Genomic DNA, 17,327 nt, shown 5'->3' on the forward strand with positions numbered 1-17,327 from the left:
TGGCTTTTGGGAAAGAATTTGGGGTTCATTGCGGGTGTGTTAGAGCAGAAGCAGCAATAATGGTCTAAACCACAGTACTGTCTGTTCAGATATCTTGAAGGGATTAGCTTCAAATCAGGAAATTCCAAGTGAAAGCTAACGACAGGGGAGTTGGTTTGCATGAAGCATGAATGACTTCGAATCGTTGCTGTAAACTCAACCCGATACTTATTTGAGGTGGCTTTTATTTAAAAAAAAAATTGGCTCTTTTAAAACACCCTCAGCCTGAATTGTCAGCGGGTGGCCTCTAGTATTGAATGCCCAGCTCCCACTCTTCCCTTGTTCCTCTGGGCAAAGTCAGGGATGCTACCCATCTGAATAGCTTTCCTAAGGGCTTCGCCCTTTATTTATTGCTGCTATGGCTTCTGGGTTCTCATTGGTGCCCGTGACACATGTGGCGACAAGCTTGACTCAAACAGGTTGATTCTTCGTCCTCTCAAAGATGGGCACCAATCCTACAAGGCAAGCTATGCGCTAGGGATGTAAATAGGGTTTAAAAATAGTAACTGTGTAACCTATTAACATTTTATTGGTTAAACGGTTAACTGCTAGGGCGTTCACATAGGTGGGGAACTAGGGCTTGGGAGGGGGGGTGCTGCAGCACCCCTAAGTTTTATGCAGGGCTCCACTGTTGGCCTGCACCTGGGGTCCCGGCTGCCGGCCCGCGCCTGGGGTCCTGGCTGCTGGCCCTGTACCCTGGACTCCACTGCAGCCGGGACACTGGGCGTGGGTGGCAGCAGAGCCCCTGGGCACAGGGCAGCAGCCGGGAGCTGGTCGTGGAGCAGCAACCGGGACCCCAGGTGCGGGCCGGCAGTGGAGTTCCGGGCGCGGGCTGGCAGCGGAGATCTTGGTGCGGGCCGGCAGCCAGGACCCCAGGCGCAGGGCGGCAGCGGAGTTTAATCGTCAACCAAAACCGATAAGACTGATGCTTATCGGGTAACCAGTTACACTTTTACATCCCTACTACGCACTGAGTAAATTTCTGCTAAATCTGTTTGCAAAGTGTGTTTTGAGAAAGCACAGTTGATTTCACCAGCCAAGAGAACAGTAACGTCTCCTTCAGGGCTGGCACTAAAAGCAGTGCCTGCTTTGTCTGGAATCTGATACACTATGATCTTTTCATGCTGCTCCAGTTGAGTACGTTCACAGGATGTGTCAGACCTGCCTGCCTGCGTTCAGATGTAAAAAGCGCCCACTGCAGCAGAGTATCCAAACAGGATGCTTCACTTATCCGCTGGGTAAGCTAGGCACCGAGGGGGGGTACCTCATCAGGGAAAACCCAACCTGTTCAGCATGATGTAGAACAGTCTGAAAAATCCCTGGTTTTGGTATTTAAGATGAGGCCTGGGAATGAATCATCTTCTCACCACAGGAATGGGGAAGAGCCCCTCTAGGCTAAAGCTGGCATGCGCTGATGGAGGAGAGCAGACACATGTTCCTGTTGTTACTGGTTGCCAGATACAGCAGATTTTGTAGACATCTACATGATGGCTTTGGAAAATCTTGCCAGGACACGCAGGGGCTTCTATTAGAGTCTTTTGCTCTTTGTTGTTGTCTGTTACATTTCTCTCTCAATTCCTCTTCCCCAGGGGTGTATTCCCACAGGGCCTGCCTGATGAATATGCCTTTGTAGCCACCTTCAAATTCCGGAAGGCTTCCAGGAGAGAAGACTGGTATATTTGGCAGATTATCGACAAGTACGGCATTCCGCAGGTATGGGGCCCTTTCCAGCCTTCGGGAGCAGGCGTGTTTCGCACAAGCTGGTTATGCCGCTTTAACTCCTCACTTCTCCTTCCGAATGGACTGATGAGCATTCCTTTCGACTGACACACTTTCAGTTCGTTCTGCCGAAGAACTTTTGCCTTTAAAATTGGACACGGCCCATGGTTTATATTGGAAAGGAGGTTTGCTCCGGCAGTGGCTGAGGTTAGGAGGAAATGGGCAGAGAAAAGACATTCTCCTAATTTTTAAAAGCACTTTGAGTTTTTCAATAAGTTTATTCAGCTGGTTCTATATAGAAAAATTACTGCTTGCCCCTGAGTAGCAGGGATGGTCTCACGGTTAAAGCTCAGGACTGGGCCTCAGGAGAGGTGGCTTCTCTTCCTGACTCTGCCACAGACTTCCTGGGGACTTTGAGCAGGTTACTTAACATCCCTTTGCCTCAGTTTCCTCCCCTGTGAAATGGGCATAATAATGCTTCCCTACCTGGCATGGGGTTTGTGAAGGGGAATTCATTAATGTTTGTAAAGCACTTGCAGATCTTCAGATAGAAAGTGCTATAGCTGTACAGTCACGGAACCTAGCAAGTGCCCCCTCCTGGCCGCTCACTAAGATGGCTGTGACGGGGAATCCAAGTCTCTGCTGCTCTGGATCTCCAGGGGTTTCAAGCCTCTGGAGCCTCAGCAGGCTCCAGCTCTGGTTCCTTGGTTGGCCTTTGTGGAACATTTCCTGGGCACCAAATAGTCTGTTACCCCTTCTTGGAAATGGGGCTCTTCAGCTCACCTGCCCTAGGCCCCCCAAGACGAGCATTGACCTCCAATATACCCCTGTGACTTAAATATGCCCTGCCCCACAGCTCCATCTCAGAGGTGTGAAGCTTCCGGTTACAGTTTAACTCTCTCAGAGGCACACAGCAGTTGGGAAGCAGTTCACACACACTCTGACACTTTGCATAGAGTCAAATGCGTTTGTTCTTTTATACCTAAACATACAGAGCACAGAAGAGTGTGGATCACACAAAACAGTAAACACAACATTGGTCACTTTCAATCTCTCACCCTTCACTTGGGAGTCCTCCAGGGCCACCCATTGTTGTGCCCTGCCTATATATACTGTTACATGATGGGTGGTCCATCCCCCATGGAGTCCCTTTCCCAGCTTCTGTGACCTTGCTGTCTCCTGCCTCATGCTTCCTTTCTGGCTCTCCCTATTTCTCCTTGTTTCTTTATTTAAACCCCTCCTGGTGACCTTTTCTCTTTTGTTCTATTCCTGGTAAGTTTCCACTGTTCCTACCTTCCCCCTTCATTCCAAGGCATAAGCTAGAATGGTTCTCCAAGGCTTGAACTGCTTTTTAGCATAATCTTTGTATAGTTAAAGTTCTGTCATTAGCCTTAAGTATTTCCTTTTGTCCCTGTCTGGTGTGTACTGGCTACAAGACTTTGGTGGATCCACAAACATATAGACACTCATGACACTGCAGTTGTTCATAAGGCAACTTCACAGTATCAACCGGAATTCATAAGTTATACATACATACTCCCATTCATCGTGACTGCAATCTATCATCTGTTGCCATATAGATTTTTTAACACCACACCATGTTGTCTTTTTTGCTTGCAGGGGTTTGGGGTTTTTTTGTTTTGCCTACTGCGTACATTTTACAAAAAGAAAAGGAGTACTAGTGGCACCTTAGAGACTAACCAATTTATTTGAGCATAAGCTTTCGTGAGCTACAGCTCACTTCATTGGATGCATTAAGTGAGCTGTAGCTCACGAAAGCTTATGCTCAAATAAATTGGTTAGTCTCTAAGGTGCCACTAGTACTCCTTTTCTTTTTGAGAATACAGATTAACATGGCTGCTACTCTGAAACCTGCGTACATTTTAGTTTGTTGTTACAGAGATACTTGTGATTCCTGAGTGGGCTGCCAGTGCTGATTTATTTAGCAGTGCTACATATTATTATTCCTTTGGATTTGAACTTCCAAAGGATGTGGAGAGATATTCAGGACACTCAGGCAGCACAGGGGATGGCTCTAGTATAAGAAGCTACTAGCTGGCTAGCTAGATTCTTAAGTCAGTCAGTGAACAAAGGTTAATATCACTATCTTGAAAAATTTTCAGCTGATCCTTGATAAAAGGACATGTTACTTATTGTGAAACCATAGTCCCTTCATTCTGAATCCTATATACCAGACAATCAGTCATTTCCTGTTGTTCATAGCTGAAAAATTGACCCCCTGAAGTTTGGAAAGCGAAAAGCAATAGGCACTTTTGAAATTTTTACACAAGTCCCATTTTTGAAATGACTTTGACACTTAGAAGCCTTAAGTCTCATTGAAAGTTAATACGACGTAGGCTCCTAAATGCCTTAATCACTTTTGAAGATGGGACTTGGGCTCCTAGGTTACTTAGGTGCTTTAGAAAATGTTAACCTTTATCTGCTTGCTCCTACATCAATGGCTTAATATGTACAGTACTTGAGCCGTCCAATGGAGGAATTATGAGAAACAATATGCTCGTAGCAATGGCCTTGGAAAGAGAGAGAGAGATAATTAGTGGGTGAAGTATGAATTTTGCAATGCTGGATGTGATAGGCGTTTACCTAGTACAGATTAAACTGGGCTCTTTCTCTCTGATTTGAAAACTTGATTGAATTTGAGTCCAGTCACTCAGTGCTCCTTCCTTCTTTGTCACTGCTTGGTCATTTTAGTCATAATGGTAGGTAATTTAGGCCATCATCTAATCCCTTTAACATGCCTTGTCTTTTCTCAATCTCATTTCCTATCCCATCTTCAGGCATGTCCCCCACACCCTGCCTATATCTCTTTCCCTTCCCCTCTGCTATTAGTAACTTTGACTCTGTAAAGCACTTTGGGGTATAGTTTATGTGAAAGGACAAGTGTACGGAGAATGAAGTTGTGTTTGTATCGGCAGCATTCTTTCTGTTGATTCTCAGGTCTCTATCCGCCTGGATGGAGAGAACAAAGCCGTGGAGTACAGTTCCATTGGGCTGACCAAGGACGCAGTACGAGTGGTCTTTCGAAATGCACGAGTCAGTGATTTGTTTGACCGCAGCTGGCATAAGTTCGCACTCAGCATTCAATCCAAGAGCGTCTCCCTCTACATTGACTGCAAACTAGTGCAGACGTTGCCTATTGAAGACAGAGAAAATATTGACATTCAAGGGAAGACCGTGATTGGCAAGCGCCTGTATGACAGTGTACCCATAGACGTAAGTACTGAGTCTGTGGATTCATTCCCAGGGGAATTATATCCGTCTGTGCAAGGTTGATGGGGTTTCTGGTGTCATACTCTCACTGAACCCTTTCTTTATTCACTGTCATTTCCTGAATCTTTGCATTTGATTAACTGTCTGAGGGCTTGTCTACATTACCCACTGGATCGATGGGTAGTGATTGATCCAGTGGGGGTTGATTTATTGCGTCTAGTCTAGATGCAATAAATCGAATGCCAAGTGCTCTCCCATCGACTCCGGTACTCCACCGGAGCGAGAGGCGCAGGCGGAGTTGACCGGGGAGCATCAGCCATCAACTTACCGCAGTGAAGACACCCTGGTAAGTAGATCTAAGTATGTCAACTTCAGCTACATTATTCACGTAGCTGAAGTTGTGTAACTTAGATCGATCCCCACCCCCCCACCTACCCCCAGTGTAGACCAGACCTCAGAATGGCTGACATCTCATCAGATACCAGGGTTTCCATCTTTTAACCTGAGAGTCCTGAAGTGTGCAGTACAGGGATACAAACAGGGGGATCCATTTCATTCTTCCAGCCAGTCTGAGCTTGCCATTGCTAAACCCATGTCCGCAATCCTAGGTATCGCTCACCTACAAATATAATCGCCAAATCTAGATACTACCAAACAGCATCTGAATGTCTCTTTGCTGACCCAACCTGGCCCTACATGGGGTTTCATGTGTAGTAGTTAGAAGCAGGAAAGACTCATTAAATCACTGAGTCCTCTCCTGCAACATCAGAATACGGTCCTCACCAAACCGAGAATAAATCCAGCATTAAATTAGTACCATGCTTGGTCTTAGAGAAAAGATCAAGATACTTACACTGGGCCTGGTTCTCTTCTTACATGCATGTAAATCAAGGCTAACTCCGTTGAAGGTATAAGGGGCCTGTGCAAAGTGAATCCCGTGTGCATGTAACATGACATAGTAGCATTTTACCCACGGGTGGGGGGGGGAGGGAGGAGGGGGAAATGACAGTGTGGGTTGAACACAATGAATGCCGTCCTATCCAACTGAAATTGCAGGGGGACTATAGGTAGGCAGAATGTAAATTTCCAGATAGGAATTTGGCCAGGACACAGAGGTTAATATACACCCTTGTATTTTCTTTTTGTAAAAAGCATCACAGGATCTTTAATGAACACGGAGAGTCAGGCTCTCATTAGCATAGTGCCCTGCACAGAATGCTGGGGTGTTGACAGAGACGGATGCGTGTCAGCTATGGAACCCCCAGAACCATTGTGATCTGGCCTTTGTCTGTATTGTTTGCACTCTTTGTATCGAAACACTAGGCACAAGTTGGCATTAATAATTCACAGCCTCTGAAACGTGGCTCTACTGTCTGTCTTTGTTTTTTAGTTTGATCTTCAGCGGATGGTAGTTTACTGTGATTCCCGACATGCCGAGCTGGAAACCTGCTGTGATATTCCCTCTGGACCAGTAAGATGTTGTTTTGTTTTTATATATATACCAAGACACTCTTAGTTTAGATCGATTATCCAAATAAGGGGTTGCAGCAGTGTGAGTTTGATGTTATAAAGGTGTTAGATCAAACCAATAGAATTGGTAACATGACAGTGATGAGTTTACTGGAAAAGAGAAATGTATTAAGCATTAAACCTTTCCATGTCCCTTTCCCCTGTCAAACTGTCGTGGGAAAGAGGAAAATCTGAAGGGTTCAACTGCTGAATGAAGAATAGAAATTGCACTTAAAAGGAGTCAGTGTGTTTCCTATTGCTGCTGTATGGAAAGAGCGCAGACAGCAACAGTTGCTAGTTAGTAGTCTCAGCCCACTAGCCAACGGACAGAGGTCTGCATTGCGAAAAACACCAGCACAGTGTGGAAGAAGCGTGCAGTGCCTCAGTCGCTGCAGTAGCTCCTGTTGGGATAAACAGGTTTGCAGGGTCCAGACTGGTACCTTTCACCAGCAGTTTTTAAAACCCCAAATCCAAAAAAACCCACTTGATTCTTCTGATCCCTAAGTCTTGGGAATTTGACATAGTTAGCAACATGGTTCAATAAATACCAATTTAGCTGCCATAAAGTGGATCAAAGGCCAACGAGATTTCGAGACGAGAAGACCTGATAATGACATGAGCTGTTTGGTTTTAGTGCCAGGTGACGGTTGTGACTGAAGCGCCACCTGCTGAAATAAGACCCACTGTCGGCAGCGAACAAGTGGGCCCCCAACACACCCTCAACTGTTCCTGTCCTGCTGGAGAAAAGGTGAGTGTGACTCTGTTCTCTTTTGGGAGCCTTTGTTTCTTCTCCCTGGCTAGCCCCTTGGGTTTTGGGAGTAGGATCTAGTAGAGGACCTTGACCGGCAGCGCCAGGCAGGATCACAGACTCCTAGATTGTAAGCCTGTTGGGGAAAAGGACTGTGTTTTAGGGATTTTGTCAGCACCCGTTCATTGGATCTTGATCCAGATTGTGGCTTCTGGAGATCAACCTAGAAAATGAAGCAGCAATTGTTACCACCCCTTTTAAGTACAGGTTTTGTAAGACATAATAGGAATAGGCTGGTAGGGTAAATGTAAGCCATGCAGAAACAATCCCTTTGCCTTTAGTGGAGTTGAGCCTGTTTAAATCAGCAGTGAATGTGGCCTTTAAGGTGTTAGCACTGCAGCCATACTTTCATTGCTGACTTTTTTCTTTTAGCGTGTCACTGCTCAAACCTTGAGGACGTGTAGCTTCTCGTCCATTGCCCGCTGAAATGGACTCTTCCATTGTGGGGCTCTTTCTATTGTCTCTGGTGTGCCCTTAGTGTGCTGGCATGTAGTGAGAAGAGCAGTCTCCAAATAGTTTCTTTGTTCTCTCTTTAGGGTGAGAGGGGCTCAGCTGGCCCTGAAGGTCCTAGAGGTCCAAAGGTCAGTAGTATTTTTCCATTTTGTCTATTTAAAAATACCATATGAGGTGCTGGGTTATTCTCTATGACAGGAAGAGTTTAAGGAACAAAGTCCAATTAACTTGACAAGAGAAGGGTTGGATGTGTTGAAGGTGGGCTATGGGAAATGCAGTAGTTAGTGTGCGTGTCTTGACTATGCTCACCCCCAAGTTTCACTGAAGTGGCTTTATGTAGCTTATAGAAGCACTAACATACAACATTTTTGTTTCTACATTGGCTGTTTCTCAAACGAGTGTTATCCATGAGGCAGACATCACAACTTTGATGGCGAGTCTCCAGTAATTCTGCACTGTCCCCAAGCTAAAAGGCCACATCATTACTGTTCATCATCCACCAGAACTTTACTGAGACAGGGGTAGGAGAATGGAGCCCTGTAATCTAGTATCCCAGCAAAAGCATTTGAGTCATGGGGTGAAGTTAAATATGGGCTATATTTCTAATTAGGTTTCTTCTTAGAATGCACAGAGTAAACCAAACATTCTTTCCCCCAATGATTCTAAATCCTACTTAGCTGGATGATGCTGACTTCTCATGAAGTGTGAGAGGGAGCTCACTTATGCTGTATGTTAAGGTTAAAATCCCAAAGCCTGGCTTTTTGGAGAGGCTTGCTGTACTGTCAATAGTTAAATGTTTCCGGGATGCCAAAAGAAATACTTTGGGTATATATTTTCTGCTGGGGCAAATGGAGACAGGCTTGTTGACTTTAAGCTGCACCTGTTTAAAATGGCTGAGAATTTGACCTGTTGTTTCCATGGGACTATAAATAGCCCCATTCCTATTTTCATCTGTGACAGCTTAAGTGATGATGGGCTATTCTTCAGAATGACAGAACCATGAGAAATGAGTGTGAGAAGAACACAAAAGGATGGCAATGATAAAACAAAAGAAAGAAAATGTATGTTGTCTCATCCACTGGCACAGCCCTGCAACAGACTCCAGAAACACTAGTGACTATCCCACTTCACTCTCAGTAAAATGGTGTGAACACAGTTCTGTAGATGGAGGATTGAATAGCAAGCCTTATTCACTGATCTACAGCTAGTAATCACCTGGCTTTGATGTTCCATAAACCATGTGCATCCAAGGACCTATAAGGTTTGTGTAATAGTGATCTAATGAGCTGTGCACAGACACAGGAGTTGGGGACTCTTGACTTTTAATCCAAGCTCTGCTGATGAATCACTGTGTGGGAGAGGGGACGTTATTTAGCCTCCCTTACCCTTATCTTACCTATCCACTAAATAGAGCTAATTCTTTGTGCCTGCCTCACAGGGATGCTGTGAAGATTAATTAGTAAATGGATGTGAAGCCCTTTATGGCATTTGTGGACCAGTTAATATCTAGGCTAGACTGTTGGTCTTTAGGCAGCCCAAAGGAGAGTATCCCCTCTCCACCAGCCTGTACATGTGTAAGGCCAACAGACCCGGGTCGTTGGTGGGCGGGATCGAACCTGGGGCCTCTGGAGCTTAAAGCATGAGCCTCTACCGCATGAGCTAAAAGCCAACTGCCTCTTAGCTAAGGCTGTTAAGCAGACTTATTTAATTCTCTCTCTAAGTGGTCTTGGTGCCATTATCACTACAAAAGTTTTTTTCTCCTGCTGATAATAGCTCATCTTAATTAATTAGCCTCTTACAGTTTGTATGGCAACTTCCTCCTTCTCTGTATGTGTTTCTTCTTACTATATGTTCCATTCTATGCATCCGATGAAGTGGGCTGTAGTCCACGAAAGCTTATGCTCTACTAAATTGGTTAGTCTCTAAGGTGCCACAAGTACTCCTTTTCTTTTTGCGAATACAGACTAACACGGCTGCTACTCTGAAACCTGCACTTATTGTGACATTATCTGACTCCTGTGAATATTCCATGGAACTGAGCAAAAATCAGAAAGTGGGGAGGAAGTTTAACCTTCTATTTTTCTTCAATTTAAATCCCATAACCCAGGGCAAACCATGGAACTCGCAAAGATTAGAGAAAGGAAAAGCTCCTTTAGAGGTGATTGTCTCTGCCTCAGCCCACTATGTTGTCAAAGTGAGGGTAATGTACTGTGACACTGAATGTTTTGTTTTGGAAGGAGATGTAGCAACGAAAAAAATTAGAGAAAGAAGCAGAAACAGACTTGGAAGAATCAGCTTGTGTACAGGGCAGACTGAGTTTGGTTGTTAATGTGCTGCAGAATACAATTGTTAACACCATCTTTATTTAATTATTCTTGGATGCAGCATGCTTTTCACACCTATTTTCATAGGATTCTAAGGCCAGCAAGGAACACTGTGATCATCTAGCCTGACCTCCTGTATAACACAGGCCATAAACTTCCCTAAATTAATTCCTGTTTCCTAGAGCAGATCTTTCAGAAAAATAAAGATCCAATCTTGATTTAAAAGTTGTCAGTGATGGAGAATCCACCACAACCCGTGTAAGTTGTTCCAAGGGTTAATTACCCTCCCTGTTAAAAATGTGCACCTTCTTACTGGTCTAATTAAAGAATTAGACTTCATCGCATCTGTCTGGGTTGTCTCCATCAGAGAATGTATGTGTCCCGGCAAGGGGCTCAGTAAGTGGTGGAGCTGAACACTTCTTAGTTACAAGCGTGGACAAGGGCAAATTGAATTCAGCACCATCTCAGAAATCATGGTTAAATCCCATTTTATCCAGAATGGGGAAATCTTTGGCTGCTGCAAGATCTATTGTAGCTAGCTCTATGCTGTTTCTTCCCAGTTAGGGTGACCATATTTCCCTATGCTGAATACAGGACACCTGGTATAATTACTCATATTCAAGCGAGTTCAATGGCAACCAATCAGAACTATGCCGTACAAACATTCAAATTCACATCAAGTTGACTGAGCCACTGCTAAAAGGAAATACTGTGTAGTTGGATTATTTTTATTTACCTTCTTGTCTTTTAGGGTTCACAGAGGGAGGGGTGACACACACACACCCCTACCTCCCCCCCACACACATGGGGAGAGGTGACCCACACACACTTCCGTACACCTCTCTCACATGGGGTGGGGGGGGTGACCGACCAACCGACCTGACCCTCCCTGACTGGCCTTCTCTGCCCTCCATGCCTTGCTGGGCCCCCCGGGATGGAGCGCCTCTCCTGGTACCTGGTGCTGCATCTTCCCGAGGCAATGGGGTGGGGGTGGGGCCGTGGGGTCACATGCCCCCCTCACGCAATTTCTGTCTGGGTTCACACCAGAATGTGGCCAGCAGCAGCCTTTCAGCACTGTGCGGGAGGGAAGGGACGGAAGCTGCTTCCAGTCGCAGAGGAGGCAGCGGGGGAGCGGGGGAAGGGATGATCTGGCCTGTGTCTTTTCAGAGCCCATTTCTTCCTTCCCCACCATCATGGCTGGAAGCAGTTTGTCCCTTCCTGCCTGCACAATGTTCTAAGGCAGCTAACACCTCCAGGCTGCTGCTGGCCACCAACATATCCCAGCTGCCTCCTGTCCTCACAGCTACAGCAAGGGCAGGAAGGGGTTAAGCCCTAGGGATGCATTGTGCACCAGGGGCCAGGGAACCTGACTGCAGGAGCTTCAGTGAACTCAGCCAGAGAGGTGGCTCAGCAGGGAAGGGTGCTTGGGGACGGAGTAGCCTCATGCTCCCTGGGGGCAGGACCTGAGGGGGTGGGCTGGGGTGAAGAGGGTACTAAGCTCCTGCCTCGGGGGCTGCTGCAAGCCTGCAGGTTTGGGGAACAAACAGGCTGGAAATCGCTTCCCGCCCTCACTCCAGAGCTTAGCTGAGGGGCGGAGAGGCTTCTCCACCATGCCAGCGCTGTGCGGGGCTTTGGCACATTCAGGGCTTGGCTCCCCCTGGCCAGCGCCCCAAGCTGGAGGTCTTGGACTTCCCCGAGGGCGCCAGCCCAGCCAGAGGCAGTGGGGAAAGGAAGGAGTCTGCTGGCCAGGCTGTTGATGAGCTGAGTGCTCTGACCAGGGGTTGGTTCTCCACACAGAGCTGGGAGCGGGGCGTGCCCCACCGGAAGGGATATGGAGAAGCAGCGGGGCTGGGGGTGGGGGGCGCAAAGGGCAAAGCAGGGAGAGGACAGCGAGAGGGGGAACAGGTAAAAGGCTGAAGGGTGGGCAACAGAGGCAACACGTAACCGGCCGCTGCCTGGCACCTGCCTGCACCCACCAACCACTGCAGCACAAAGCCAGTGCCTGCCGGAAATGGGACGGGAGCGGGGCCCTTCTGGCCGAGAGCCGGCATGCAGCAGGGGCTGCGCTGATGGACCAGCAGGGGGAGTGGCTGGCCCCCTGCACTGGATCTTTGCCCCGACACCAGCCTTGCACACCCATCCCCATCGTTGGCCACTGGACACCCCCCCCCCCAACCCATTCACTCCTGGTAGGCAGGTGGCTGGTGAGCAGGGATCTGGCCAGCAGCAGGACCCGCCAGTACTGATGGGGGCGAGACAGAAAATACGGGACAATCTGCCCGTTTTTAAGAAAAAGTCGAGACACAGGCAGGAGGACTTAAATAGAGCACTGTCCCTTTAAAAACAGGACGTCTGGTCACCCTATTCCCAGTCCCTCCTGGAGTAGGATGTAGGAGTCCAGCAACCCCTGACTGATGTAAGAGCTTCCAGCAAGAGGAGCCTTGAGGTTGCTTTGAGTTGTGGTAGGGGCTGAACTGGCCCCTGTCTGTGATTGGGGTGTGGAAGATCATTCAAACTCATCTTTGTTTTTACTCCTAAATGACACAGAATTCAGTTCCAGAGCTGGTAGGAATTTTCTGAACAAAAACAAAACAAAAATCTGGATTTTTCACAAATATTTTTTTTATTTTTCTAGTTTTTATGGATAAAATGGGAAAATGGAAAAAAAAAAACCCACATTTTTTCAGTGTATCTCTTTTCTTTTCCTCCTCTTTCTCATTTTCCCCTTTCCCTTTCTTGCTGCCTTTTTCAAAATAGAAAAAGGGGGGCCAGGGAAGAAAACCCCACAACATGGAAAAAAACAAAACCTAAAATTTTCTGAAACCAAAATGTTCACGACAAATTCAGAATAAGTGAAAAATGGTTCCTTTTTGGAACCGACAAAACAGAGATGACTAACATTTTTGAAATTTTTCATTATTTCCCCCCTTTTTTGAACTATTTTAACAACTAAGGGATAGAGCTCTCGGGATCTAATGCAGTCCACATTTCAAAGGCTGGGAATCCCCACTGTATTGAAAAGGAATTGTAAAGGTAAGGCCTTCTGAGGGTCCTCAAGGGAGACATCTTTTTGCCTTGACATTGCCCCTTCGAGGATTCCATGCGTATTTTAAAATCCACGACTGCATATAAATCATACACCAACACCCAAGCTTCCCATGTACTGGAAACAAAGTGATGCATGGGTGGGCTTTCTGATTGCAGCAGCACCTGCTCTGTTGCTAGCTGTTAAATTGGGGCTTTGAGGAATGTGGGCTTCAGTATTGTGAGACAAATCTTTGATACACTTAAATAACAAAGACACATTTGAAATATTGAATATACAAATGTTAACATGGGGCAACTGTTAAGTTGAATCAATTCTTAGGCACAATCAGCAATGGCCGTGTGCCTTTCGGAAGAGCAATATACTTTACAGTCTTGTGGTGCTCACACCCCTTTCCTCTTCTGCAGGGAGAAAGTGGCAGCCCAGGACTTCCTGGTCTAAAAGGAGAAAAAGGAGACTCGGTAAGTCAGAGCTGTCAGAGGCTGACTGATCTTGTAGTGGAATATTAGCGATGGGAAAATGGTTGTTCTCCTAGTGATTACATGGGGCTTATGGTTCTGTGAAAGGAGTTCGGCTTACTGAGCAGTCCCTCGTGGCCAGAGTTCTATTTTCAGCAGACTCCCTCTGTTCTTTGTCTTCATGGCCCCTTAGGTTATATCTGCCCTGCAGTTAGACACCCATGGCTGGTCTGGGTCAGCTGACTTGGGCTTGCAGGGCTCAGGCTGCAGGACAGTGAAATTGCTGTGTAGATATTTGGGTTGGAGCCCAAGCTCTGGATCCTGACGAGGGGGAAGGGTCCCAGAGCTCGGGCTACTCCAACCTGAGCCTGAACATCTACACTGCAGTTCTATAGCCCGGCAGCATGAGTTCAGCTGACACAGGCCAAACATGGGTGTTTAACTGTAGTGCAGACATACCTTTACAGACCCACCACAGCCTTCCTTGTAAGTCCTACCACCCTCCACTTGGGGCTTTTTAATGACCGCAAACAGTCCCACTGATAACGTCCATCACTGCAATCCAAAGGTTCCCACATATCTCTGGCTCTTCTGCCATCTACAAAGAGCTCTTTCCCTGCCATAGCATAAGTGTCTCTCCTCGGAGCTTAGCCTTCTGGCTCTGGCTTCCTTCTCTTGCCAGTGTTTCCCGTGTTCTAAGGGAGAAGGCCCTGTCTATATACTGTCCTCCTCCAGGGAGTTCCTCCCAGTTGGCTGGAAGAGAGGAGAGCCCTGCCCCACCCTATACTACAGGATTTCACATCCCAGTGTCCTAACTACCAAGGACAGCTTCTTCTTGTCCACTACCAGGCCATTTCCTGGGCCGTTGATCCTTCCAGCGCCCTGGAATGGGGTCTTCTGGCCCACTCTGCTCTTCAAGGGTCAGTATTCTTCATGCAGCTTGTGCTCATCCTCCGAGCAGGGATGATATTCACCCTTCTAGTGTCAGTCAGCTGATGCCATTCTCTGTGCGTTTCAATGCTTTGTCACTCAACCCGATAGCTAGTTGGCCTGTTGTTGGCCTTTTAGTTCAAATGTGTGAATTGGATACATTGACTGCGTAGCACATCCAGGAGGGACACTGTGGTGCATTGATATACAAAGGAAAGAGTCGATCTTTGCTGTTTACATTAAGGTGACATTGGGATCTCATTTCAGTCAGTTGCTCCTGATAAAAAATGCCACCCTCTGGCTCATTATTTAATAGAGAAAAAAGTCTGGGTTTTTAACGGCGATCAGGACTAATTAAAGCTGAGAGTGTCTCTGTTTTTGGAAGCTTAATGTCATAAATATTAACTAACATCTTATGTAGAATAAGGGATAAGTGTGGTCTGGTGCTTGAAATGCAGATGCTGGGGTTCAGAAGATCTAGGTTGTTGTCTGAACTGGGGAAGTCACTTGACCTGTTTGTGCTGCTCTGTTATATAGGTATAATAATATTGATCTATATAATAAGTGCATCTTTAATTAAATAAAAAAGTGTAACCCTGAAGAAGCGTAGGTAATTTCCTAAGCAACCACATGATTTTGTTGTTGCACATCCTGTCTTCCTCTCCCACCAGGGTTTATCTCCATCTCGCCTTATGTTTTGTCTGAACTTTGCTCATGATCCTGAAGTTGGACCCACAGGGACAGACCCTTGCACCTCTGTGGGCCAGTTGCAGGACCATGACCTTAGATTATAAACTGTTCCAGAGCAGGATCTCTGTCTTGTGCTTTTCTTCAAGTAAAGGGCCATGCACATATGCACCTGTATAAATAATGAATAATAAAATCTGCACGGGTGTTTTGACAATTAACATTTATAAAGTGCTTTGAGATCTTTGAATAAAAGTTGCAATGTAGCATTATTATATATTAAATTTACCTTCCCTCTCCTTTCTAGGGCAGAGGAGCATATGGCAGAGGACAGAAGGGAGAACAGGTATGGTGATATTGTTAATTATACAACACAGTTAGATCATAGCTCACTCCATGACTTTGTTTAGCTCAAATTCTAATTTTGGAACCCATGGGAGCTTCCAGAGTAAGACCTGCAGGAGGGAGACAATTATGAAGAAAGAAAATTCAGGAGATATACACTGGTTGGATTTTAGTAAAGGAAGTGATATACTTTCTCGCACACACTTCATCAGAAATGTTAAGATTTGTCACTGCTTTGCCCCTGGGGTAGTCTCAGTTCCCGCTGAGCAAAGTGTGTGTAAAATGCAATCACATCAGAATGGTAACACTCACTTGGACAAGTGGGAAGGACTACACAAGGAGCAATGCAATGGAGAATCAGGCTTCGTCTAATGGATCAAAAACTGGCTCAAGAAACATGAACAAAAGGTACTGATAAGTGGCAGTGCATTGATTTTTACAGAGGTATTCGAGTACTGAAGGGACTCACACATAGTCCCATCTTATTGAATATTTTCATTAATCTGAAAGAGGGAGAAAACTGCATGTTCATGTTATTGCAAATATTAATAAGGACAGAGAAATAGAGTCTAAAGCAGTTAAAAATATGGATGCAAAGTAACAAAATGAGATTCACTTGGAAAAATGCTTTATTTTCTATCTGGAAAAATATATTCAGTGGAAATCAGGAATGGCTAATGAAGCATGGTGGGGATAGTGCTTGACAAACTAGACATGGGTTTCTAGGTTATATGGCAGCCAAAACAGTCAATGCAAATTTAGGCTGCATAGACAAAGCATGACATTATGGAGGAGAGAGATAATAGTTCAACTCTATCCCTGTGTTACAATCATGCTGAGAATATCACACTCAGTTCTCGGCACCAGAATGACACTGACAAACTGGAGAACATAGAGATGAGCAAGAAAAAAAGATTGAGGGCTGAAGGTATCGCCCAATGTGGAAAGATTAAAAGAGCCAAATGTGCCTAGCCTGGCTAAGTGATAATTCTGGGGGGACATGGAGAAACTCTACAAATATTTGATCATTAGTGGAGGAATGGAAATAATTAATTAGGGTGGTACCAGGGGATAATGGGATGAAATGGAGAAGGAAGACATAAAGTGTGTGGACCATGAGATGCTTGATAGAATAAGGAGTAATGGTCTCAAGTTACAGTGGGGGAGGTTTAGGTTGGATATTAGGAAAAACTTTTTCACTAGGAGGGTGGTGAAACACTGGAACGGGTTACCTAGGGAGGTGGTAAAATCTCCTTCCTTTGAGGTTTTTAAGGTCAGGCTTGACAAAGCCCTGGCTGGGATGATTTAGTTGGGGATTGGTCCTGCTTTGAGCAGGGGGTTGGACTAGATGACCTCCTGAGGTCCCTTCCAACCCCGATATTCTATGATTCTATGTAATAGTCTGCTGAACTCTCAAAGGAAACAGTGGGCATCACATTGCTTGGACTATTTAAAACTATATTGGACAATACATTAGTAAATGTCCTGTAGGGAAGAATCCTGCACTGGCAGGGAGAGATGGAGTTTATTACCATTTGAACCTTCTTATCTCTACTTTCTCTGATTATAATCTGTTGATCATATATATCCGAAATGCACCATTTGACCTTCTTACATTGCAAAGTAAGGTTGCTTATTAAAGAAATGTTACTAAGGCAGCCTATAGACATGGGAAGAATGTAGGGCAAATTTCTGCAGTGATATACATGCAAACTTTCCCACTGACAAGCAGAATTTGGCCTATAATAGACATTCTAGATTCACAATAAGAAAAGGAG

At 45.7% G+C, this 17,327-nt stretch overlaps 1 protein-coding gene across 1 annotated transcript in view; it reads left to right on the forward strand.

Moving 5' to 3' along the window:
* The window catches only part of LOC140907965 (collagen alpha-1(XXII) chain-like), a 248,566-nt gene that overhangs the window by 125,326 nt on the left and 105,913 nt on the right, over positions 1-17,327 (forward strand). Inside the window, exons 6-12 of the mRNA XM_073335053.1 lie at positions 1,629-1,752; positions 4,717-4,992; positions 6,380-6,460; positions 7,133-7,246; positions 7,843-7,887; positions 13,537-13,590; positions 15,512-15,550. Coding sequence (XP_073191154.1) covers positions 1,629-1,752; positions 4,717-4,992; positions 6,380-6,460; positions 7,133-7,246; positions 7,843-7,887; positions 13,537-13,590; positions 15,512-15,550 — 733 coding nt within the window. The remainder of the gene's footprint in view (positions 1-1,628; positions 1,753-4,716; positions 4,993-6,379; positions 6,461-7,132; positions 7,247-7,842; positions 7,888-13,536; positions 13,591-15,511; positions 15,551-17,327) is intronic.

This window comes from Lepidochelys kempii, chromosome 2, assembly GCF_965140285.1.
Source record: "Lepidochelys kempii isolate rLepKem1 chromosome 2, rLepKem1.hap1, whole genome shotgun sequence".
Taxonomy (NCBI): Eukaryota; Metazoa; Chordata; order Testudines; family Cheloniidae; genus Lepidochelys; species Lepidochelys kempii.